The sequence below is a fragment of the Prionailurus viverrinus genome, chromosome B4 (genome assembly GCF_022837055.1).
Source record: "Prionailurus viverrinus isolate Anna chromosome B4, UM_Priviv_1.0, whole genome shotgun sequence".
In the NCBI taxonomy this organism is placed as follows: Eukaryota; Metazoa; Chordata; class Mammalia; order Carnivora; family Felidae; genus Prionailurus; species Prionailurus viverrinus.
In genome coordinates, this window is record NC_062567.1 from 18,727,588 (window position 1) to 18,754,622 (window position 27,035).

Below are 27,035 nucleotides of genomic sequence, written 5' to 3' on the forward strand. Positions count from 1 at the left end.
CCAAGAGATATTTTACAAAAACCTTGGTTGTTTCACTATCCTGCTATAAAAGACTTTGACCGTCTTCCCTTGTCAAAGAGAATTAAATACAGTCTTCTTATTCTGACCTTCAAAATATGGGTGCAAACTACTTGTTTGAGCTTCACACATTTAACAAAGCATAACTGAGTACCTATTTTTTGCTAGACCCTGTTTTGGGCACCAAAGCTAACAGGAGTGGACAAGGTAAAGTCTTTGTTCTCATGGAACTTACACTGTAAAGGGAAAGACAACCAGTAAACAAGTGAACAAAAATATGTTATATATTCTGAGGCAGCGATGAACTCATCTCTCATTGCATGTACACTATGTACCACGGTCACCTATTAAATGTTCTCAAAATACATCTGTACCTTGGTAGTACCCATAGCCTAAGATACAGTCTCCCCACAGTTTCACCTATTGAAACCATATGTAGTCACTATCTTTTCCAACTTCCTTTTCCTTCCATTCCCTTCCCTCGCAAGAGTGGAGGAATCAACATCATGGTCAATGACAAGAGTCTATTTCCCCATGAGAAAGGTTGGAAGCCATGCAGGGGAAAAGGCCAGTAGGCCCAGTAGCCAAGAATGTAGGGTAGTGTGAGAAACAGGAACAGCATCGCAGAGCCAGAATGATCGGGAGACTTGGGTACATTAATGTAATGAATGTAAAAAAGAATGATGAAACTAGGGAACCAGCATTTGGCAACCCCCAACAGAGGCGACTCATTAAGGTGGGAGTCATCAGTGACAGGTAAGGCTGGTCAGCGGAATTTTGATTAAGAGAATTTTTCTTAATCAAAATTTAAGAAATTGTCTCAAAAACTTAAAAATAGAACTACCTTATGTACTAGCAATCCCACTTCTGGGTATATATCCAAAGGAAATTAAGTCATTATCTCAGTATCTACACCCCACGTTCACTGACACATTATTCAAAATAGCCAAGAGATGGAAACAACCTAAGTGCCGATTAATGGGTAAGTGGATAAAGAAAATATAATGTTTATATACGATGGAATATTATTCCACCTTAAAAAAGGGTAACTCTGCCATTTGTGTGACAGCATAGATGAACACTGAGGCCATTATACTACGTAAAATAAGATAGAGGAAGACAAATACTGTATGATCTCACTTATATGTGGAATCTAAAAGAGCCAAACTCACAGAAACAGAGAAAGGAATGGTGGTTGCAGAGGCTGAAGGGTGGGGAAATGGAGAGATGTTAGTCAAACTCCCAATTTTAAGAGAAAGAAGTTCTGGGATCTAACGTACAGCATAGTGATTACAGTCAACAGTACTGTATTGTATATTTGAAAGTTGCTAAGAGAGTGAATATTAAATGTCCTCACACACACACACACAAGTAATTATGTGAGGTGATGGATGTTTTAACTAGCTTTTTTTATTTTTTTAAATTTTTTTTTTTTAACGTTTATTTATTTTTGAGACAGAGAGAGACAGAGCATGAATGGGGGAGGGTCAGAGAGAGGGAGAGACAGAATCTGAAACAGGCTCCAGGCTCTGAGCTGTCAGCACAGAGCCCGACGCGGGGCTCGAACTCACAGACCGCGAGATCGTGACCTGAGCTGAAGTCGGACGCTTAACCGACTGAGCCACCCAGGCGCCCCTTAACTAGCTTTACTGCAGTAACCACTTTATAATATATACGTATACCAAATCATCACATTATATATCTTAAACGTACACAATGTCAAGTGTCAACTATATCTCAGTGAAGCAAGGGGGGTGGGGAAGGAGATTTTGTAATACCTACTCACAAAATAAAATTTTTCTAATGCTTATTTATTTATTTAGAGAGAGCACGTACACATGGGGGAGGGGCAGAGCGCGAGGGAGAGAGAGAATCCCAAGCAGGCTGTGTGCTGTCCCAGTAGAGTCCAACACGGGGCTCAGTCTCACAAATTTTGAGATCATAACCTGAGCCGAAATCAAGAGCAGGACGCTTAACTGGTTGAGCCACCCAGGTGCCCCCCAAATAATAATTTATTACAAAGGGAAGAATGGTAAATTTATGATACAGAACCCTGGCAAACACCAACCCAACAAGGTCAAAGTTAAAGCCCCAATGGGGAAACAGACTGAATGACATTTGCCCACTGAAGTTGATGCCCTGGAAAGAGCCTATCTCCATTTCTGGGGCATTCCTGCCAAGAATGCATAACCTGAGTCTGGTTACAAGAAAACATCAGATAGAGGTGGTCATCCTACAAAATCTGAAGTCAATACTTTTTAAAAGTGTCAAGGACATAAACGCCAGGGAGAGGCTAAGGAACTCTTCCACACTGAATGTGCCTGAAGGGCCAGGATAGCTAAACACAACACATACATAGATAGGATCCTGAACAAAAAAGGAAAAAGTTATTGTTAGTACACCTGGCACAACTTGAAGGGGCCCGTTGTAGTGCTGGGCTAATGTCGGCTTCCTGATTTTGAGAGCCGTGTGCTAGTTATATAGGGGAATATCCATTTTAGGAAAATCGTACCGTAATACCTAGCAGTGGTGGGCACCAATTCTAGAGTTACTCTCAAAATGTTTGAAGAAGACTAACAATTATGAGTGTATGAGTTTTTATATGTGTGAATGTGTACAAAGGGAGGGGACAAGGAGGAGGAGGAAGCAGGGAGAGAGAGGAAAAACAAATATGGTAAAATGTTAAGAATTGAAGAATCTCAGTGAAGGGGATATGAAAGATCTTAGTTCTGTTCTGGCAACTTTTCTGTAGATTCAAAGTAATTTCAGACTAATCTTTTTTTTTTTTTTTTCAACTTTTTTTTTTTTTTTTTTTTAATTTTTTTTGGGACAGAGAGAGACAGAGCATGAACGGGGGAGGGGCAGAGAGAGAGGGAGACACAGAATCGGAAACAGGCTCCAGGCTCCGAGCCATCAGCCCAGAGCCTGACGCGGGGCTCGAACTCACGGACCGCGAGATTGTGACCTGGCTGATGTCGGTCGCTTAACCGACGGCGCCACCCAGGCGCCCCTAATCTTTTTTTTTTAAGTAGGTTTCATGTCCAGTATGGAGCCCAACGGGGGCGAGGGGGTGGGGGTTTGAACTCATGACTGAGAGATCAAGACCTGAGCTGGGGCACTTGGGTGGCTCAGTCAGTTGAGCGTCCAACTCTTGGTTTCAGTTTAGGTCATCATCTCATAGTTTCGTGTTTTCTAGCCCTGCATCAGGCTCTGTGCTGGCAGCATGGAGCCTGCTTGGGATTCTCTCTGTCCCTTTCTCTCTGCTCCCCTCTAACTTGTGCTATCTCTGTCTCTCTCAAAATAAATAAATAAATTTATTAAAAGAGAGAGAGAGAGAGAGAGAGAGAGAGAGAGAGACATCAAGACCGGAGCTGAGATCAAGAGTCAGATGTTTAACAGACGGAGCCATCCAGGCGCCCCAAAGTAAATGATTTTTGAAAAGTCATATGCATTCTTCAAGCAAGCTCAAATTTCACCAACTTCAACCGGGAAGAACTGTCACTATTTTAGGCCATAATGAACCATGAAGTGTGACTTCGGAAGCGACATATACCACATTTGTATATGCTACTTCAACCCATTTCCCAAGTCACAGGTAAGGCTGCCAGTTTTTATGGGAGCCCAGAATAAAAGAATCTCGACGGTAGTGCAAGCTGCTTTTCCACTTGGATGTTATGATCCAGCAGATAAAATGGCTCTCATGAGTGCCTATGACAAACGGGGATGATCTGTGATCCTGTGGCAAGCACCACTAAGAAAATCGCAGCAGAGACCTCTAGGATTTCAGAGCAAATCTTAGGCCTTCTTGTACAGATGACTATTATCCTTTTGAGAAACAGCCCTGGCTTGCTACTGAGCCTGGAAAAGACGGAATACGTCGCCGTGAGTCAGCAGGCCTGAGTTTCCCATGACAAACTGGGTTTTATCTGACCCACCAAACCGTAAAATTGGGCATAGGCAGCTTCAGTCTCATAAGATGGAAGGGACATGTAAGAGACCAGGCTCAAGGAGAAGGGACGACATTTACAGGGAGCATGTGGCTCGCGCTGCATCGCCTCTTCCCCCTCAGTCCACGGCTACAGCCTCATGGGCGGCTCCGTATGATCAGTTGATTGAGGAAGAAGAACTCAAGCCTGGTTAACAGAGGGTGCTGCCGTCAGGAGGGGGATACCTTTAGTCCCACAGCCCTGCTCAGAGGTGACCGTGAAGGACAGCCATGAAGGAAAATCCTTCCACTGAACGGACTTTCATGCAGTACATTTGGTTGTTTACTTTTTCTGGATGAGAGACAGCCAGGATTGCGTATCTGTATTAATTTATGTTCTGTTGTTCAAGTTTTAAGTGGATAATGGCCAGGAACTTGGTAGGAAGAAGACTGAGAGATTGGTGACAAGAAAGTCTGGGGAAGAGTGTGGATGAACTTTTGAGAACAGGCCCAGGCTATAATGATACTTGTGCCCTTGTGAATGCTCGCAAAAGGGAATCTACCACAGAGAAAGTATTCGGTGATCAAGGAGGCAAAATGACATCCTTTGGGGACAGCAGCTGGTTAGTTTCTGCAACCAACCCAGTGCTCGCTCAATGGCCCTTGAACGAAATGGCTATGGTGGCAGGGATGGAGTTCAATGACATGGACTTCCCCTTACGGAGGATGGCCTGGCTGCTGCAAGCACTGAGTGCCTACTCAGCCAACAACACACACCAATCCTGAGTTCCTAACATGGCAGTGTTAACCAGGGGGGCGGGTACCAGCTTGATAACACTGAACCTCTTCCATCATCCTCCCTGGGATAGACACGAACGTATTCTGCACACGGATTTGCATTCCCTGGTCATAATGCATCTGCCAGAACCACCATCCGTCACAGAAGCCCTTATCCGCCATCGTGACATGGTGCACACAAGCACAAGGTACTAGTTTAACAGCAGAAGTGGAGCCATGGGCTCATGCCTGTGGAAATGACTCGTCTGATCACATATCCCATCACCCAGTAGTGGCTGGCCTAACGGAAGGGTAAAATAGCTTACTGTAAGATTCCATTACGGCATCTGAGAGACAAACCCATGCGAGGATGTGTTTCTGTCTCACAGGATACAGTATATGCTTTGAATCAGCTTGTGGTGCTCTCATTCCCACAGCCACGGGTCCAGGAACCGAGAGACAGAAGTAAAGTGGCTCCTCTCACTAGGATACCTCGTAACCCACTCCTTAAAGTACTGCTTCCTGTCCCAGCAACTTGATGATCTGCTGGCTTGGAGGTCTTCATTTTCAGGGGGTGATTACTTCCACCCAGAAACACAACAATAATTCCAGCGGGTTAGATGAGATTTAATTGAACGGTTACCTGGCCACTTCCCTATCCTTTTGCCCTTGAACCAAATTGGAGAGAATGGGGTCTGGCTGAAATGGTTGATTCTGATTACAAAGGGGTTGAGGGGGTTGTTGGTACACAATGGAGTCAGGGAAGGCTACGTTTGGAACCCAGGGGATTCTCTGGGGTGCTTTTTAGCATTTCCATGCTGAAGGGGAGCAGAATTTGCCACCCCAAAGCACGCCTCTTTGGTATAAGGATTATCTTGAGCGAGTTATTTTTGAGGCCCAGCAGGGACAGAAGCTCTGAAAACAGAGCATAAATTGCCCTTTTGTAAGGGACATGTACATTTATGAGGGTTATCTCCATTTGTAAAGGTGTCTCCCAAGCTGTACCAGCAAGAGAAGGAAGACTAAATCTCTAGAAATTTAACAAGGCAAGGACTTAAATCTGCATAACAACCATACCCTCCTTTACTGTGCTTTGCTTGGTAACCTCCCACAACTGGCTCCCTCTTCACCCTCCAACATCTTCTTTTGTCGTTAGGTGGAGATAGTATTTAAAGTGGTAGCTTGGGCCATTTGGGGGGTTACTAAATTTGCTGGGGTCCATGCATACAGGAGGTATACATGTTATTAAACTTCTCTTTGTGTTTCTACGAGTAATCTGTCTTTTCCTACAGGGGTCTCAGCCAAGAACCTGCCTAGAGGGGTAGAGGTAAAGTTATTTATTTTTTTAAGATTTTAAATAATCTCTACATCCAACATGGGGCTCAAACTCACAAACCTGAGATCAAGAGTCACAGACTCCACTGATTGAGCCAGCCAGGCACCCTGGGCAAGTTATTTTTTCAGAACTCAGGACCTTCAGGAATGAAGATGTGGATCTCCCAGCTGGGTAAAGAACCTCAGCCTGCCTACATCTTCCCCCAAGTCTCCTGGCCACTCACCACCACTCTGACAAGTTTCTCTGCCACCAGCCATGCTCTCTCCCAAGAGGTCTGAACATCCGCTTTGGACCGGGACGGGGGTGGAAGTGAGGGTCTTCTAAATTCTTAGTTCCTTTCTTTTTTACTCTCCCTCTGCCCTTGGGATCACAGCTCCAGTCTTCGATTGCTGTGAGGATACTGCTTAAAGTCTTCTTTTACCAACGTTACTGCCTTTTTTGTGGGAAATAAGCCCCATCGAAGGAGGGACATGGAGACTCAGGCACAGTGAGGCGAGGCTTTAGTCAACATTCTTGCAAGAGCGGGTGTCTGACAGACAGGCAGTTAAAGCAGGCAATTTATCTCCTAGCATGCAAGTTCCTCCCCTGACTCCCCATTGGCTGAGTACTACAGACGTTACAGCCTTACCCAGCACCCCCCGTCCCACGCCCATGTAAGCCCCAAAGTACATTCCTTGAGGAGCCACAGAGACTTCAGTTCGTTGGTGCATGCTCATTGCAAAGCCCACGAAAATAAGCCTGCGAGATGGAGAGGGAAGAAGAACCGGGAGGTGAAGTGTCTAGGGGTTTGGGACTCCATTTGGGGGCGGGGGGTTCGTATATCTTTCCAATAGGTTGTAAATCTATTGTTAACTAGACAGCACGGCTTTTATTTGGTATTTCGGAAAATGAATCCTCTCACTTACTTCTCGTACTTTTACTAGTTAAAATACTTAAAATTTAATAAGGAACGGGAAATATTCCCCCACTCAAATACTGGCAAGGTTTCTCCCTCTTGTCTAGATCCCGAGTCCTACAGTGATATAATAAATACGAACAACGACTTAACTTGTTTATATTCTACAATGCTGCACATTTCACAGACCTCAATGCTTCATCCTCCAGTCTAGAAATGCAATCTTTTACCCTCCCTGGTGCCAAGTAGCTCTTTTTTATTATTCAACTTCATTTTTCATTAAGCTTGAACATGTATGTTCTTGCTTTTCCATTTTAAGCAAAAAATCTTTTGTGGACAGTAGGTTTATGGAATGTGGGTAGTTATTATGCATATATAATGTTACATGTCAATTACATGCCAATAACGCTGGTAAAAATAAGTTAAAAGTATTTTTAAAACACCTCCAATACATATATTTTCAGGATATGATCTACATACTTGGCATAACGTTTTCAGTTATTCCTTCTGGTGCCATAATGTTATAATACTACAATACGATGCTTTAAAATCAAGTCCAAAAATTCTATAGATACCTCCTACAGAGCATCTAAAAATTATATTAAGCACTATGTATTGAGTGCTTAACTGGTCCCGTGTGGTTGTTAAGATATATGCATCAACACGCACATTTTCCCTTCAGGTTATCCTCCCAATAATTTCATAAGAGAGATACTGACTTTCTTGTTTTGAAGATGTAGAAACCAGGATTTGAAGAGAGGAAATAACTCCTCTAGAATCATAAGCCTGAAGTGACAGATTCCAGTTCTCCATCCCTAGTGGGAACAGGCTCACGGCTCCAAGGTCTCTCGAGTCTTAAATTTTTGTATAATCGACTCAGAAAGATCTGGCTCATTCAAGATCTAAGTGAAACATGACGGTTCATTCTTCAGTTTCCCGTCACATTCCAAATGTCTCTAATTTTAAATGGCAGCCCCCGTGCCTAGAATGGAAACCCACATCACAACAAATTAGCTAAGTGGTTCCTACACAGTCCTTATTTATAGTCTCAGCAATTCAACTTCTGAATAATGGCTTGGTTGTTGTGCATAAAATACAATCTTGGAAAGATGACGATTGTGTTTTTTTTTAATAAACTAGATACAAAATTAACATGTAAATTTATTATAGAAAACAGACCCATGAATATTTATTAATAGAATGCAATGATACTTCTCACTGAATCCCAGAATAGACTACCCTAACGAATGCTCATTAATGAATTAGTCGAAGAAAATGGCATTCGGCATGCTAAACTTTCACCGTGGCGTCCTGTTCAATTTGAAATAAGAAAAAGATTGCTTCCCTCTTTCTTTCCTCCAAGAATACACAACTATGATGTACCCCAGGCTCAAAGAGACTTCTCTTTGTTGTGCCCGCTTCCTAGGTGATCTCGCCAAGTCCTCCAGCCTCTTGTCTCTGTGCTAATTACTCCCAAATTGATGTAGCCAGCTTGGACCTCTCTTCTGGACATCAGACTTGAAGAGAAGCAGGATATGGTACCTCAAAGTATGCCTCTTTGGCATGAGGATTATTGTGAGTCAATTATTCTGAGAACTACAGACACAAGAGAAGCTCTGAAAACAAAGCAGAAGTTATCCTTCTGTAAATTTACATTTATAAAGAATATATCATATTATGTATATTTATATTACATATATTACATCATATATTTTATAAATTTACATTTACAAATATTGCCATTTGGAAGCGTCTTCCTCTCCAGACCAGGAAGAAAAGGATGAGTAAATCACAAGAGAAGCTTACTAATAAGAAGGCACCAATTTAAATCTGCATAACAGCCATGGACAATCTCCCATAACTCACTCTTCCCCTCTACCCAACCTCCATCTTTTGTGTTTAGGTGATGGTATTTAAGGTGCTGGCTGGGCCATTTCGAGGAGTTACTCAGTGTTCCTGGGTATCTCTCATGTGTGTATACAAGAGGCATACACCCTATTAAACTTCTGTTTGTTTGTTTTTTCCTGTTAATCTATCTTTTATTATGGGGTTGGTCTCATCTGAGAACACAGAAAGGTGAAGGCAAAATGATTTTCCCCCCATACCACCTAACTGGTCTACCTGTTTCTGCCCTTATCTTCATTATAATTTATTATCAAAACAGCAGCCAGAGTAATCCAGTTGAAAGATTAATCATATGAAATTGTTCCTCTGTTCCAATCCCCACCCCACCCCCACCCCGCAATGGCTTCCCATCTTTGACAGTGTGATTTATAATAGGAAATATATATTTTGGTCTTCATCCAAGGTTCCGGCCTCAAAGCTCCCAAGACCCTTGGAATTTCTTGAAGGACAAGGGCAATAGGATCATCTTTTGTTATATTAGGTCTTTTGTCCTCAGTTCCTGAAATTGCCTCGATGTGGAAAAAGGTCAACTGTGTGTCTTTTGTAATTCATAACAAACTCCTTTGAACCACACCTTAGTTGATGTTCCTAAGGGGACTTGTGAAAAGCCCCTAAGGATGGAGGCTGGTTGCAAGGGAAACCAACCACAATTAGAGGGTGGAACCTGTCAGTCCCGTGACCAGACCTCCCTCTGAAGGGGCTGGAGGTAGGCCCAATCACCAAAAGCCAATGATTTCAATCACTTGGGCCTCTGTAATTGGCCTCCATAAAAATCTCTGAACTACAAGGCTCATCGAGCTTCTGGGTTGATGAACAAGAACACAGCCAGGTGCCAGGAGGGTGGCACACTCCAAACTCCATGGGGAGAGAAATTTCTGTGCTCTGGCCCCTTCAAGACCTCACCCTATGTGTCTCTTTATCTGGTCATGTATGTATTTGTCTCCTTTACTACCCTGAGTTCTAGGAGTGGCTCTAGCAAATTAATTGAACCCACAGAGGGAGTTAGGGGAACCGCTCACTTAAGGCTGAACGGTCAGAAGCACAGGTAACAACCTGGATTTGCAACTGGCACCTGAAGTGGGGTGGGGGAGAGCAGGCTGGTGGGACTGAGCCCTTAACCTGTGGTGTCTGAGGCCGTCTCTAGGTAGCAGTGTCAGCACTGAGTTAAACTGTAGGACACTCAGTCAGTGTTGACATTTGGAGAATTGCTTGGCGGTGCTGAAAAAGCACATCTGGTACCTTACTGAAAGTCAAAGCTGAGGTCCTTCTGATGATCCAGGTCCCACACCACCGTCTGGCACTGTCCCCCTTAGGTCTGACCTCCTCTCCACTGTGCTCCCCTCTCTCTGCTGCAGGCACACAGGGGTCCTGGCTGGGCCCCAGACACCCAGCCCCACCCCTTCCGGCTTCCTGTGCTTTGCCCAGAACACTTTGTCCCCTGAGAGATCAGAATGGTTCCCCCCACCCCAGCCTGCATTTCTTCACTCCAGTGTCATCTCTGAGAAGCTTTCCTTGACCACAGTGTTGATGAGGGAGTGGGGGGCAAGCTGGGGGCAAAGTACAGGCTCACAGCACCCCCGCCCCCGGAGGTGGGACATGTAATTCCTTGGATACTCCAAGCTACCCCAAAACAGGAAAGGACAAAAAAAACACCCCACAAATGGCTAAACTGTTTACTAGAAGAGGGCAATCAAGGCGATACCACCAACAGCCTAAAGTCCAGGAACTCCTGAGGGTCTTAATGTTAATGCTTTGCTAGAGGGAAAACCCACCTTAGCTTGACAACAGCTAGGCCTCCAGTAAGTCTTTAGCATGTGAAATTCTCTTCGAAAACACCCTCTAGACTTTATCTCCCCGTCCTGCCCACGGGTCCTGTCCCTGTGCTTCGATAAAATCACTTTTTTGCACCAAAGACATCTTCCAAAATTCTTTCTTGGTTGTTGGCTCCGGACCCTACGAACCAAGCCTCCATCACCCTAAAACTTCATCAGTGTCTAAAATTACCATCCGCTTCCCCACTCCACACACTAGCTCCTCTGCTCCCTCCCTGCTATTCCGTCCTCAGCGCTTACAGGCTAACTTATTTATCGTCTAGTTTGCTGGCTCATCATCGGTTTCTTGACTAGAAGGGCGGGGCTTCAGAGGAGGTGGAGGCTGCTGCTTGCCCGGTGCCAACCTGTGCCCTAAACCCAGGATGGCAGACAGCACTCCAGCCTCTTCTACCAGAGCACCAACCCGGTCCCCCTGGCACTCGGGGTGAAGAGGAATTCACGTGGGCATCAGCGGCTCCTTTGTTTGGGCCCCAAGCATGCCCTGGGCACCTGGTACGTCACCTTGTCCGCTGAGCGGGGCCGGTGCGTTTTGTGGGAGAGCCACACGCCACGCAATGCCCAGGCAGGAAGTCATTCCTAGCAGTAAACAAGCCGAACAGGTTAGACACTGTGCCCATGGTGCTTATTACGTGCCACCGGCAATATGTGACTTTCACAACCACCAAAAAAACCTGATTTAACACGCACCCACTTAAGCAGCACTGGCTCACTGGGTCAGTCCCCACCATCGGGCGAGTACGGCGCTCGCTCGTCCCTTCTCACTCCGGAGCCTCAGTGTGTGGGACTTGCCTCTAAGCCAGCCCACCTGGCACCGTGAGACCCCTGACTTGGAGAATTTTAAGTGCTTGCACACGGTAGCTAACCTAGTGCCGGCCACTTACTGATTTCAGAAAGAAAAATACATTTTTCCAGATACATCAGCTCTACGTTATCCAAACAAAATGTGGCGGGGGGGGGGGGGGGGGGGGAGGGGGGAGGGCAAAGGGTCACAGGAGGGAGGAGACGTAAAGAAAGCAGCAAGAAATAACTAGAATATTGGCAAACACCTACAGGGTACTATGTATATATATGTACGGCACACTTCTAAACACGTTACCCACACGCACCCATTTCAAGTTCACTGTGGGCTATGAAGTAGGCGCTGCTCGGCACCACCCCGGCTGCTTTCCCAGCAGGTGACTGAGACAGAGTTTTTAAGTGACTCGCCCAACTCAGGGGCCCTGCAGCGGGTCGCAGGATTTGAACTCCGGCCCTCTGGCTCCAGAACCCGTGCTCTCAGTTTACGTGAATACACTTAAGAAATCAGACCAGCAGGGCCGTGGCCCGGGGCGCGGGCGCGGAGGCGCGGGAAAGGGGCGCGCGGACGAGGGGTGGCGCTGCGGCTCGCGCGGGTCACCTGGGGCTGAACCGGCATTGCTCAATAGTCGACTCGAGGCTCTCGAGGATCTTCCAGCACTCCTCGGTCTCGGGCGTGTCGCCCTTGCCCGCCATCGGAGCCCGCGGCTCAGCCGGCCGCCTCCCGCGAAGCTGCGGGCTCGGGGGAGTCGGAGTCCAGAACCCCGCGTCCGTTGCCATGGCGACCCCTGGGGGCGGGCGGAGCGCGGGAATGGGCGGCGCCTGCGCGGAGGGGCCCCGGCGGCTGGCACCGCGCGTCTGACTCTGGGCTTCCCGACCCGGCGCCCCGTGCCCCGGGCGCCCACGGCCAGGCCGCAGCAGAAGTGTCCCCGGGAAAGCTGGACCCGTCTAGCCGCCCCTGCAGCATCCCACCACGCCCCCGCCTCTCCTTGCCGCCCCTTCTCCCGAGCGCCTTTCTTTTCACACGAACACCCCTCCCCACGCGACGTTCGAACGAAAATCGGCGACCCTCGCCTCCCTGGCCGTGCACCCTGCGCCAAAAGGCGCCCTCCCGGCGGACGACAAATAGCCATGCTCGGGACCTAAGGACCCTCGGGCGCCCGGAGCAGTGCCTTAATAAGAAGGAAGAGGGCTGCCTGATGAATTGCCTACACCTGCCACTTGACCACAGACCGAGGCGTTCGTGGACAAAAAATTCTTTGCACACATTCAACAGCCTACATTCCTACTTAGTATGAAGGTCAGAATTCCGGCGTTAGGTTTTAAGCGATGGAGTGTAGTGTGGAATTCATTGTTGCAAAGTGTCTAAAATCGTAAGAGAAACTGCTTAATGGTCAAGCTGTTGTTCATCCGTTATTCTAAATTACGTGTTGACAATGGTGATACATCGTTTCTAATGTCATAGTATGTCATTTGCTAGTTTTAGAGCTAAGTAGACTAGATTTCCATTTCAACACATGGGCTACAGGAAAACAATATTTTCTCTCATAATCGTGTGAAAACAAAGTAAGTTTCATATTGGCAGCTCAAACTACAAAAAGGAAATTAGGTAGCATTAACACTGCTCTTGTATTTAAAGACAAAGACCGAAGGCCCCAATCCGAAGACGACTAAAAAATTAATCGCAACCAATGCCAACATGATCTTCTGTAAAGTTTTATTTTCCTTTGAGAAGGTGAAGACAGAAAGCGTTACTTTTATTTTATGTAGATTTTTATTTTCAAAATCTAACTTCTAAGTCTCTTGAGGGAAATTTCATCATAATCAAAAAGTATATTAAAAGAGAGAAATGTATAAATCTATAATTATCTTAAGTGATTTTTTTTATCACAGTGCACATAAAAATTCTAAAAGGTAAAAATTCTAAAAGGTAAAATTAAAAATGTAAATTGGTTAGGGGCACCTTGGGTGTCTCAGTGGGTTAAGCGTCTGACTTTCGCTAAGGTCACGATCTCACGGTTCATGGGTTCCAGTCCCAATTCGGGCTCTGTGCTGACTGCTCTGAGCTTGGAGCCTGCTTTGGATTCTATGTTTCCCTTTCTCTCTCTCTCTCTCTCTCTCTCTCTCTCTCTCTCTCTCTCTCTGCCGCTCCCCCTCTCATGCTTTGTCTCGAGCATTGGGTGTTGTATGGAAACCAATTTGTCAATAAATTATATTAAAAAATAAATAAAACGTATTATCTCAAAGGAAAAAAAAAACTTAGAAGTCTGTTGTTTAAAAAAAAATGTAATCTGGTTAGGACTGGGCTAAGGTGGTGAAAAGACCGTGACAAGCTGTTGGTTGCTTCCGTTAATGCAATTCAAAGTGAGTATTTTGAAACTGAAGAGGGACATCTCACGGTAGACTTCATGAGTCATTGGTCAGCTCTGTGCAGCATTTGTTGGCTGATACGGACATAGTTACACCATCCCACGAAAACACGGACTGAACAAAACTTCTTTGTTTCAAGCCTTGCTAGAGCATATCAAAGAGTTTCAGATTTCAGTGTCTGGGAGACCAAGTTATGAGCAGGATTGTTTTTGAAACTATTAACTACCTAACGCACTTCTCTTGTTGTCAGTTACCTACGTTTACCTCTCAGGCCTTCTGCCTTATAAAACTGGTCATTTCAGATCATGTTCTCACCTATAAACAACTGGGGTTGGCCCTGTCAAAGCATTTGTCATACTAAATCCACGCTGTTGTATCTCACGATGAATTAATTGATGGTTTTGAGTGGAAAGCTCACGAGCTCTGGAGTAAACATTAAAAATAAATAAATCCTGTGAAATTTAGCTGCTTTAGAACATTGGAAAATTGATTTAACGTCTCCAAGCCTCTTTTTTCTCACCAGTAAAAACTGGCTAATCAACCTTTCTCAGGATGGTTGGGAGCAATCTATAAAGGAAGAAAAGCACACGGCTCAGGCAGCCCATGGTAAAACAGATCCTAACCAGGCCTGTAACAACGCGGGTCCCTCCTTTCTAAACCATAGCTAAGGAATACACTGTTTAAAGTTTTCCATTTTTAAAAAGGTGAAATGTCTGGGGCGCCTGGGTGGCGCAGTCGGTTAAGCGTCCGACTTCAGCCAGGTCACGATCTCGCGGTCCGTGAGTTCGAGCCCCGCGTCAGGCATCTGGGCTGATGGCTCGGAGCCTGGAGCCTGTTTCCGATTCTGTGTCTCCCTCTCTCTCTGCTCCTACCCCGTTCATGCTCTGTCTCTCTCTCTGTCCCAAAAATAAATAAAAACGTTGAAAAAAAATTAAAAAAAAAAAGGTGAAATGTCTTATAAGCTAAAATACTTCTTACTTTTTAAGTTAATAGTTCAGTTTACTTTGTAAGTTAAAGTTTTTAACTTTGTGTTACTTGCGGCACAATTTTAACTTTTCAAAAGCTTCTTTGAAACGGGTATAAATGTAATGTGTGTTTATATGAAAATATCACCCACCAATTATTAAAAGTGATAACATCTCAGATGAAACAGCATGAGGATTTGATTACGAGTCAAGTGCTGACTCTAAACATAGTCATTTATATATTCCACTTGGATATTATCGGTCCTGTAGTCTAATAAAAGCCAAGAGTTTTCAGGCTAGGTTTGTAATTTAAATTCTTTCTGGAGTCATCATATGTAAAGTGCTTATTTTTCTTTTATCACCAGCTGTAATCTGTGATTATGTGGTGCAGGCTCTGTTAGGTAAACTTGTTTTATGTTGTGCTTCATCCATAACCCAAGGTCTTAAATAAAGGGTTGGGAAAGGAAATGGCCAGGTCTTTAGCCAGGACAATATTATACTACTAAATCCTTTATGGAAAACCTCCTGAGACTGCATCATTTTTATGTCTTAAATTTTGCTGCAATGACATAGCATATCCACTCTTGTAAAAAATCCATCGGTAAGTGTTTGTCACGTGGCTAGAGCTGAAAACCAAGATGGGAAGTATGATGGGAGCTGGGCAGGAGCAGTCTTGATGTGGAATTCGGATCTTACTGCCAAATGTCCTTGAGCGCTGGGATAGAGGATAGCCTCTATTTGGAGCTGGTCTAGACGTTTAAAAGGGAGATCGGTAAAAATGTGAGAAAAAGGACGGTAGGGCTTAGCCGTCTGCCGAAGTCAGGCCACCTGCAAGAAGGTTTGTGACCTTGCTGCTGAGGGAAATTCGGGAAGTCTCCTGGGTCTGGCCAACTGACCATAGTGGGTCTGCATGCCTGCCAACACAACCTTTTGCAACATATACAGAGCAATATGTATATACTGCAAATTGCAATATGCAGTGAAGTGACTCTGGAAGGGTAGTCTGAATGGAGAGTAATATAAAAGCGCAATTACCATGGTTCGTGCAGCTGAGATTTCAACGAAAGACGGTAAAGGTATGAATCCCAGAATCAGTGAAAGAAATAATAAGAATTGATGAGACGAAGCCCTTTTCTGGGGGCTCCGTTTCATCAGACCACAGAAGGCTGGGATTTACTGTCACGAGGAGCGGAACACTCATCAGACTGCCATAAATCAGCTACGTAGGACCGTCTAGTTCTCTGTTCTGTTTCTAGTGCCACAGGGTAATTCAGATCCTTGGATATATAGATTCACACAAGAGACATAATCTGGATAGCAGACATCTGGTTTTGGTTAGAGTGAGTATTCCCCTGTGCTTTGACCTAAGTGAATTGATAAATAAGATACAGTGCTTAGACCTTCTACTGGAGGACCAGACTTAGAGACAAGACGTTCCCCATAACGAACCACCAGGTCAGGCTTTGCCTAGAAAGTCAGCTCGGCTCTTGAACTGGTATTCCAGCAAGTGTAATATGAACACCTTCACTGTCCTTCTGCTTCGAACTCCATCTGCTTCGAACGTGGAGTGAAACATTCTAATTTAGCAATTTTGAGAACTCACGGGGAATATTGGACACAGAAGAATTCGGTAGCGTGAAACTCCAATTTGTTATTGTTATGCCTGTTTATTTACCCAGAAATGCTTCAAGGTACCCTGAGAGGGACTTAGGCTACCTGGGTTCTGCTCTACCAAGGTTCTGATCAGGAGCTCACGGTCTAGGATGGCACATCCACTCTTGCTCAAATCAGGAAGTTCAAACTTACTGAAGGGGCTACTCCAAGCTCTGCTGTTAACCGTTCTAGACCAACAAGCCACGCCATGCTAGTTAATATACCGAATGTCAGCAGTGGGTTTTTGTTGGTGAACGTAGTGGCCTAGTGACTAGCACAGTCGATGTTAGAAGTGGGCTTCAATAGGTGAATTTAAAGATCTTCAAGCTATGTAGGTCAGCCAAAATCGTTCAGAAACCCTGTCTACCTTGCAGGAAAAGTATGCAAGAGTCTCAGGGAGGCTGGAACTTAAACCTTGAGGGATGGGGCTTGGAGCTTGATCCCCTGACAGTCCTCCGTCCAGCCTTTGATTTGTAATTGCCCGATGCCTACTGACAGGGACTAGGATCTTGCTTCTGGAATGTTATCACATCGGCTTCGAAGGAATCATTCACGCCTGCTGTTAGTGCACCTACCAGGACAGAAAGGTGGGGCTCTGGAGACCTCCACAAATAGCCTGCATAAACCTCTTGGGGTCTGCTTGCCATGAGTGTTTTTAAAAATAAATGTGAGAGGGGCACCCGGGTGGCTCAGTAGGTTAAGAGTCCAGCTTTGGCTCAGGTCATGATCTCACAGTTAGTGAGTTCGAGCCCCACATAGGCTCTCTGCTGTCAGTGCAGAGCCTGCTTAGGATCCTCGTCTCCCTCCCTCTCTGCCCCTTGCCCCCCCCCCCCCCACATGCTCTCTCTCCCTCTCTCAAAAATAAATAAACATTAAAAAAATTTTTTTAATAAAAAAAATGTGGGAGAGTTGCTTTCTTTTTTTTTTTAATTTTTTTTTCAACTTCTTTTTTTTTTTTTTTTTTGAGAGACAGAGCTTGAGCAGGGGAGGGGCAGAGAGAGAGAGAGAGAGACAGAATCTGAAACAGGCTCCAGGCTCTGAGCTGTCAGCACAGAGCCCAACGTGGGGCTTAAACTCACGAACCATGAGATCACGACCTGAGCCAAAGTTCAGATGCTCAACTGACTGAGCCACCCAGGCATCCTGAGACTTGCTTTCAATATGAGCAAGCGGAGAGCGAGGAGGTGGGGAATAGCCGATCTTTACCTTCATCAAATTTCTTTGAAGGATATAGCATCGATGCAAAGAAACGTAAGAATTGTGCGTGACCAAATGAAGTCAGTGTTCTAGGAAGCCAGAAGACGTAATCAAATCTTCATTGTAACTGATTTTGACGTGTAAAATCTGTATCTGTTTAATTCGTCCTTGAATATTCCCAGCCCAAGCCTGGGCCATCCACATAGTAAGAATTCAGTAAGTATTTGTTCAATGAATCAGTGATGGGGAAATTCTGAGTAAGTTCCTTTAAAAGAGCTATTTCTTAAGCATAATGTACCTCCGTGGTTCACACTAGGAACTAGGCAGGCAAATACTGTTGGCTGCTATTTCTAGGCGGGGGGAGACATTAATCCAGACTGCCAAAGCCAGAGGGCTGCCTGAAATCCCATACCCTATGGCAGGGGGGAGAAGGAGCTGTTTGGGCCAGAAAGACCCTATTTCTCTGTTGCCTCATTCTTTATGAAGAAGGAAACTCCCATCATCAATGTACAAGTGGAAAGGAGGGAAGGATGGCAAGTGCTGAGTTCCCACCAGGAAATTCTAGGTCTAGGTTCAAGCCACCAATTGAAATGATTGGCCCGGTGAGGAAAAATTGTATGTTTAACTATAATAGTTAATTCTGTATGTCAAATTGGCTGGGCCACATTGCCCAGATATATGGCCAAATATTATTCTAGATGCTTCCGTGGTGGTTTTTGGATGAGATTAGCATTTAAGTTGGTAGATTTGGAATAAAACCTATTATCCCCCATAATGTGGGTGGGCCTCATCCAATCAGTCGAAGGCCTGAATAGCACAAAAGACTGCCCACTCTTGAGCAAAAGGGCATTCTGCAGCCGGTGGCCTCTAGACTCGAACTGTAACATTAGCTCTTTCCTAGGTCTTCCGCCTGGTGACCTGAAGGTTACAACTGTCCCATTAGCTCCTCCCTGGATCTCTAGCCTGCCTGCCAGGCCCTGCAGATTTTAGACTTGCCGGCCTCCATAATCACGTGAACTGATTCCCTAAAATAAATCTCTCTATACATCGTATTCGTTCTGTTTCTCTGGAAAATGCTGGCTAACACAGTGACCAATGAAAAATTAATACATTAATCAAAGGATACTCTTATGTTCTTTGCAGCTCTTACATGATATCAATAATAGTAAATGTGATGGTTAGTTGTTTTTTTTCCCTTTCTTTTCTTTCTTTCTTTTTTTTTTTAAAGAGAGAGTGTGCATGTGACAGCAGAGAAAGGGCAGAGAGAGAGAGAAAGAGAGCATCTTTTGTTTTTTAAATTTATTTATTTACTTTGGCGGGGAGGGGCAGAGAGAGAGGGAGAGAGAGAGAATCCCAAGCAGGCTCTGTGCTGTCAGCCCAAAGCCCGATGCAGGTCTAGCAGTCACAAGCTGTAAGATCATGACCTGAGCCAAAATCAAGAGTCAGATGCTTAACTGACTGAGCCACCCAGGTGCCCCTGTGATGGTTAGTTTTATGTGTCAACTTGACTGGGCCAAGGGATTCCCAGATAGCTGGTAAAACATTATTTAGGGATACGTCTGTGAGGATGTTCCTGGAAGAGATTGGGATTTGAATCAGGAGACTGAGTAAAGAACTCCTCCCCCCCCACCACTAATGTAGGTGGGCATCATCCAATCTGTTGAGAGACTGTATGGAACAGCAAGGGGGAGGAAGGACTACTTAGCTTTCTGCTTGAGCTGTGACAGACACCCTCTCCTGCCCTCAGACATTCACGCTCGTGGTTCCCCAGCCTTTGAACTTGGACAAGGATTTAGACCACGGGTTCCTGGTTCCCATGCCTCCCAGTGCAGGCTGGAACTACACCACCGGCTTTCCTGGGCCTCTAGCATGCAGACCATAGGCTGTGAGACTTCTCAGCCTCCACAGTCACATGAACCGACCCTTTATAACAAATCTTTCTTATTGATTCTGTGTCTCTGGAGAACCCTGACGAATACAGTAAATATATTAAAAGGACTGAAAAAAATAATCGCTACAAGTCTAATCTTTACTGAGTGCTTACTATGTGTCAGCAACTTTTTTAGGCATTTAACACATCACTTTGATCACCTGCAATTTAAAAATGAGAAAATGGAGACACCAAGAGGTTCATTTACTTGCCCACGTTCACAGTTTTCAGGGGTGAAATTGGAATCCGAACACAGTTTTGTTCTAGAACCTAACATGCTTCATCATGATGCTATATTGCCTCACCGAAGCATCACGAGGAACAAATTATTTCAGTTCTTTCCATAATGTTCGTTTTTGCAAATGGCCTGCAAAGTATCTCTCAAACTGTCAAGTACATATTAGCCATGTAATTATGGATCTGTGTTGTTGGGTTTGCTGTAGAGAAATACACTAACACCCTGTATAGCTGGAGCCTGGTTATCAGAGAAATTCACCTTTGTGCAATATTCATGAGCACTAGAAATTAAGCAAAAGACCTGTGAGCCTAAAGAGGCTACAAAGTTCATGCCTAAATCCTAATTGCTTTGCTCCTAGGAAAGCTTCTTAACCCATTACTTAGACCCTATATATCTTTACCATTATGTACAGTCCCAACAGAGTTGGAAATCCACTTTCTGCCTCTATGGCCAAGAAAAGTGTCCTAAAAATTATTCTGGCTGAATTCATTCTCTGAGATGGTTTGATATAACTGAAATTTTATCTTATTTTTTAAACAAAAGGTGACATTTCTTTGTTACTCCCATGAGATTGCTTTGTGTTATTGCAATATCAGAGTTTTCAGAGCTGAAGGGACCTTAGAGATAGTATAATTTAGTCTGCTCACTCAAGGGCATATAGGTTAGGCCGTAGATACATCTAAGACTCTTTTTTTTTAATTTTAAGTAAACTCCTTGCCACATGTGGGACTCAAACTCACAACCCTGAGATCAAGAGTCGCATGCTCTACTGACTGAGCCCTCCAAGTGCCCCTATCTAGGATTCCTTTATCCTTTGGTCCATCACAGTATGTTAGTCCCATGAGGCTATGTTATGTTGTACTAACAAACAATCCCAAATCTCAGTGACTTGATTCAACAAAAGTGAATTTCTCACTCACACTACAATTCCCACCAAGTTGGCAAGAAATTCTGCTCCATGCAACTACCTAGGGATGCAGCTGATAGAAACATCTTTTTCTTTATTTTATTTCATTTTTAAAATTTACATCCAAGTTAGCATATAGTTCAACAGTGACTTCAGGAGTAGATTCCTTATGCCTCTTACACATTTAGCCCATCCCCCCTCCCACAACCCCTCCAGTAACCCTCAGTTTGTCTCCATATTTATGAGTCTCTTCTGTTTTGTCCCCCTCCCTGTTTTTATATTATTTTTGCTTCCCTTCCCTTATGTTCATCTGTTCTGTGTCGTAAAGTCCTCATATGAGTGAGGTCGTATGATATTTGTCTTTCTCTGACTAATTTCACTTAGCATAATACCCTCTAGTTCCGTCCACATAGTTGCAAATGGCAAGATTTCATTCTTTTGGTTGCCGAGTAATACTCCATTGTATACATATACCACATCTTCTTTATCCATTCATCCATCGAGGGACAGTTGGACTCTTTCCATACTTTGGCTATTGTCGATAGTGCTGCTATAAACATGGGGGTGCAAGTGCCCCTTTGAAACAGCACACCTGTATCCCTTGGATAAATGCTTAGAAGTGCAATTACTGGGCTGTAGGGTAGTTCTATTTTTAATTTTTTCAGGAACTTCCATACTGTTTTCCAGAGTGGCCGTACCAGTTGGCACTCCCACCAGCAGTGCAAAAGAGATCCTCTCTCTCCGCATCCTTGCCGACATTTGTTGTTGCCTGAGTTGTTAATGTGAGCCATTCTGACGGGTGTGAGGTGGTATCTCATTGTGGTTTTGATTTGTATGTCTCTGATGATGAGTGATGTACATTCTTTCATGTGTTGGGGTGGCCATCTGGAAGTCTTCTTTGAGAAGTGTCTATTCATTTTTTTTGCCCATTTCTTCGCTGGATTATTTGGTTTTTGGGTGTTGAGTTTGATAAGTTCTTTGTAGATTTTGGATACTAACCCTTTATCTGATATGTCGTTTGCAAATATCTTCTCCCATTCCATCGGTTGCCTTTTAGTGTTGCTGACTGTTTCCTTTGCTGTGCAGAAGCTTTTTATTTTGATGAGGTCCCAATAGTTCATTTTGCTTTTGTTTCCCTTGCCTCCGGAGACGTGTTGAGTAAGAAGTTGCTCCGGCCAAGATCAAAGAGGTTGTTGCCTGCTTTCTCCTCGAGGATTTTGATGGCTTCTTGTCTTACATTGAGGTCTTTCATCCATTTTGAGTTTATTTTTGTGTCTGATGTAAGAAAGTGGTCCAGGTTCATTCTTCTGCATGTCACTGTCCAGTTTTCCCAGCACCACTTGCTGAAGAGACTGTCTTCATTCCACTGGATATTCTTTCCTGCTTTGTCAAAGATAGTTGGCCGTATGTTTGTGGGTCCATTTCTGGGTTCTCTATTCTGTCCCATTGATCTGAGGGTCTGTTTTCGTGCCAAGAAACATCTTTTTCTTATGGGAACAGATGTGGAACACAAGGCCTCTTGAGTCACTTTACGAAGAGAAGGAAGGAGAAAGAATCAAGCACTGGCAGTAAAATACATTGGCCCCTTCTGCGCATTCCACTGATGAGAGTCACATGGCTCTACCAACTGCAAAGGGGACTAGAAAATCTATTGGTCAAGCTCTCAGGAAATAGAAGGGAACTGATATTAGTGAACACTAGTAATATCAACCAGTATTCTTTCCATTATATCACCCTCCTCCTTTTTTTTTTTAAGTTTATTTTTTGATTTTGAGAGAGAGAGAGAGTGCAGGGGTGGGGCAGAGAGATAGAGGGTGAGAGAGAGTCCCAAGCAGGTTCTGTGCTTTCAGCACAGAGCCCAATGCAAGGCTCGAACCCACAAACTGCGAGATCACGACCTGAGCCGAAACCAAGAGTCGGTGACACTCAACCGACTGAGCCATCCAGGCGCCCCCATTATTATATCACCCTTCTTAAACAACCATGCAAATTTCAAAGTAGCGAAGGAGACAATAACAATGACGGTGACAATGATGATGATATCTGATATCTCATAGGTCCTTAAGGTCCAGAGAATGCTTCTCTCATATACATTATTATTATTTTTTTTAATATTTATTTATCTTTGAGAGAGAGAGAGACAGAGCACAAGTGGGGGAGGAGCAGAAAGAGAGGGAGACACAGAATCCAAAACGGGCTCCAGGCTCTGAGCTGTCAGCACAGAGCCCGACGCGGGGCTCGAACCCACAAACCGTGAGATCATGACCTGAGCCGAAGCCGGACACTCAACCGACTGAGCCACCCAGGTGCCCCAACAATTAGGATTTTAGAAGTAGAGCCAAATGAGAATGGCAGAGCCGATCACAGAATAAGCATTTGGTATTAAGTTAGTCACAGGACGGGGAGGGGAAAAAAAGAAGTCACAGGACAGAATATAGAGGAAAATGGTGGTCTTCTGGAAACGTATGCATCATTGGAAAAAGACAAAACGAATACATGTAAAATGATACGTGTTCTCATCAAATGGTCTATAACAAAATGCTATTTTGTACAGTAAAAACTCCAAATAGGAAATATGAAGAAAACTAAGTTCTTTTTTTTAATGTCCATTTTTAAAATGTTTATTTACTTTTGAGAGAGAGAGAGAGAGCAAGTGGGGGAGGGGTAGAAAGAGGGAGACGAGGATTCTGAGAAGGTTCCACACTGACAGCCCAGATCCCGATGCGGGCCTCAAACTCGCGAACCTCAAGGGCATGACCTGAGCCCAAGTCGAAGGCTTAACCGACTGAGCCTCCCAGGTGCCCTGAGAAAACTAAGTTCTACGAAAGAGGAATACTCAGTGAACCTTTCGTGCAAAAGCTGGTGTAGACCCGGGACTTAAAGCCTGAATATAGTTTGGATAGGTGAACAGGAAAAGGGAGTCAGTTCTAGAAACAGCATGAACAAATGGTAGAGTTGTATTGTGTTCCTGGGAAAGTGGCATGGGGTGGCACATCACTTTGGGTTATTATTAGTTGCTTAGATGTATCTCTACCCCACTGGATGGTTGTCATTTTGAGGAACAGGACTTATTTATCCCTGTATAAGCTCCGTAAGCATTGCATGTGGCACATAAAACGTGCTCAAAACTGTTTACTTTGTATGGTTTAAAATTTGTGCTTAGAATCATGGAAAAAGGGACTCACACAGGCTCCAAACTTTTCTTGAGCCTGTTCGTTGCTGATTTTTAAAGTTTTTTTTTTTTTTTTAACGTTTATTTATTTTTGGAACAGAGAGAGACAGAGCATGAACGGGGGAGGGGCAGAGAGAGAGGGAGACACAGAATCGGAAGCAGGCTCCAGGCTCTGAGCCGTCAGCCCAGAGCCCGACGCGGGGCTCGAACTCACGGACCGCGAGAAGTCGGACGCTTAACCGACTGAGCCACCCAGGGCCCCTCGTTGCTGACTTTTAAATGGAAGATTTTATTCCTAGCGTTTTTTTCCTCGGTTACTGCGAAACATTCAGACTATAACGGGAAGGCTAATGCCAGGTTGGTTTGTACCACAAGCAAGGTACTCAAGTAACAAACAAACACGCTTCTTTGTTACTTTTTGTTATACTATTACCTGGGGAGAAAGTTTGAACCAAGTCTGAACCTTTGCCAAGCCAAGACAGGATTCCCTCATTCAGCTCATTTCTTCATGAATAATTCATTAGCAAAGTTTCTTTTACCTGCAAGGAGCCTAGAGTTTCTTATTGCATCTTAATGAATTTTAATCCAAACCCTCCCTATCTTGATGTCCACAGGATCTTATTTATTGTCCCCCCCCCCCCGCTTTTAAAATTAAAATTTCTTCGCACTTTGAAGCTTGAAACAGTTGGTAGTTTTTGTTTCTTGTTTTCTTTTTCTTTTTCTTTTTTTTTTTTTTCAGGCTGTTAAGCTCAATGAATAAGCTAATGAGACCAATGGGTCCAAGACCTTGGCTTGTCCCTTCTCCCTTCCCTGGCCACCTTCTCCCTTCCCTGGCCACAGACCGCTCTCTGGCCCCCCTGTGATATTGCGATTTATAAGAAATACATATCTTTGTTTTGTCCAGTTTCTGGCACAGAGTTCCAAAAACCCTTGAAATTTCCCAAGAGAGAAGAGATAAAGGTGTCTTGTCATTCGTAACAAGCCCCTCTCTCAACCCGCCAGTTGATGTTAAGGAGGGAACTTTTGGCTAGCCCTAGGATGGGGGCGGTTGCCAGAGGAGCCAATCAGGATGAGAGGGTTGGAAGTTTCTGCCTCAAGTCCCATCTTCCAGACAGGGAGGACAAGCTGGAGGCTGAATGAATCACCAAAGACCCATGGTTTAATCTCTCATGCCTATTGTAATGAAGCCTCTGTAAATACCCCCGAAAAACAAAGATTTGGAGAACTTCTAGATGGTGAGCCCACGGAGGTTCTTGGAGGGTGGTGCACCCAGAGAGGGCATGGGGGCTGCATACCCTCTTCCCCATACCTTGCTCCACACTTCTCTTCCATCTGGCTGTTATATCCATAAGCCAGTAATCTGGTGACTACACTGTTTTCCTGAGTTCTGTGAGCCCCTCTAGCAAATTCATTAAACCCGAGCACGGAGTCTGGGACTCTCCAATGGACAGCCAGTCCGTGAGAAACCGAAATGGCAAGCTGGCCTTGTGAGTGGCGTCTGAAGGAGGGGAGCAGTCTTGGGGGACTGAGCCCGTAACCTGTGGGATCGGACACTATCCGCAGGGAGGGTAGTGTCAGAATCGAGTCAAACTCTAGAACACCCAGCCGGTGGAGCAGAATTGCTTGGAGGGTGGACGCCCCGAACGTCTGAAGTCAAAAGGGAAGTGTGCAGTGAAGTGTCAGGAGGACACAGGACACGTTTTTCTTTAGAGGTCTCTCCATCTCTAAAACGTACCTTCTTCGTCTTTTCACTGCAGCAGTAAGACAGATGCTGTCGTCGAGAGGACTTGCCTTTCTGACGAAGGACCATGAGCCTTTAATTTGCCGAGGACGGCAATCGGCAAGGTTCTAAGGCTCAGTTTCTCCCCCCCCCCCCCCATAAAAAGAGGATGATGATTAATATGAATAATTATGAAGACTATCTACCACATAAAAGGGAGACGTGAAATTATTTGTGTCCTGTGAGTACAACCATTTAAAAATGCCTGCGGCTGTAATAGCTCGAGAATAAAAGGGAAAACAAAAGAAAACCAAAAAGGAAAAACGATTATGTACGGAGGTGGGATTACGAATGAACTTATTCCTGCCTCTAAATTTTCTCTGAACATTGTTATTATAAACAAACCAGATGTTCAAAACTCTAGACACTGGGCTCCGACTTTCCTTTTATGTCCAAATAAAATGATTTAATTATACAACCCACTGTTTTCCTGTATTTTCTTTTTTAATTCCCAGAGATGGGGGCGGGGGGGGGGGGGCCTTTATTCTCTTGTCCTTGGCCCTGTGCCCATGGCTGCCGTCCATTCTGAGGAGAGCTTCTCCCTCATCAGAGACCGGCCTCTTCCTCAGCGCAAAAATCACAACTCGAGGCTATGAGCTCACTCTTATCCTACAGACTCTTTGAGGAAAAAGAGGGGATTACAGACTAGTACATAAAAGAGGGGCACCTGGGTGGCTCAGTCGGTTGAGCGTCCAGCTTCAGGTCAGGTCATGATCTCACAGTCCGTGAGTTCGAGCCCCCCGTCGGGCTCTGTTGCCGACAGCTCAGAGCCTGGAGCCTGCTTCCGATTCTGTGTCTCCCTCTCTCTCTGCCCCTCCCCCGATGTGCTCTGTCTCTTTCCGCCTCTCAGAAAGGAATAAATGTTTTTTTTAAAAAAAGAACAGCACATAAAAGAAAGCAACTGGAAATCGGATATTGTGTACCTCCTTACCGCATCACACATACCTAGCGGGCTTCTCCCAGAAATGTGGGTTTTCCGTTTCTGGCCAGATCAAATGTCCCCTATAAATATAATCTTGCCCCATCTCTTCCTAAATTTTAAGATTGTTAATGCTACAGGGGCGCCTGGGTGGCTCAGTCAGTTAAGCATCTGCCTCTTGGTCTCAGGGTCGTGAGTTCAAGCCCTTCGTTGGGCTCTGAGCTGGGGGTGAAGTGAAGCCTACTTAAAAATTAACAAAAGGCTGTTAATGCTACACTTACTTGTGTGGTTACTGTAATTCATAACTTTCTCCCTCACTGTATTATGAGCTCCATAAAGGCAGGGTCCATTTTTGGTTTTATCCACCATTGTATTCCCAGCACCTAACACAGCACCTGGCCCAGAGTAAACGTTAAATAAA

The 27,035-nt window shown here is 44.7% G+C and overlaps 1 protein-coding gene across 3 annotated transcripts in view; it reads right to left on the reverse strand.

Annotated features, from left to right (window-relative positions):
• CB4H10orf67 (chromosome B4 C10orf67 homolog) overlaps positions 1 to 12,291 on the reverse strand; it is a 169,470-nt gene extending 157,179 nt beyond the window's left edge. For all 3 annotated transcript variants that reach the window (XR_007154236.1, XM_047868559.1, XM_047868558.1), the window contains exon 1: positions 12,085 to 12,291. Coding sequence is in view for 2 of the 3 variants with exons in the window: in XM_047868559.1 (XP_047724515.1) it covers positions 12,085 to 12,263 (179 nt within the window). In the remaining variant the exon portion in view is untranslated. The remainder of the gene's footprint in view (positions 1 to 12,084) is intronic.
• Positions 12,292 to 27,035: the final 14,744 nt, after the last annotated feature.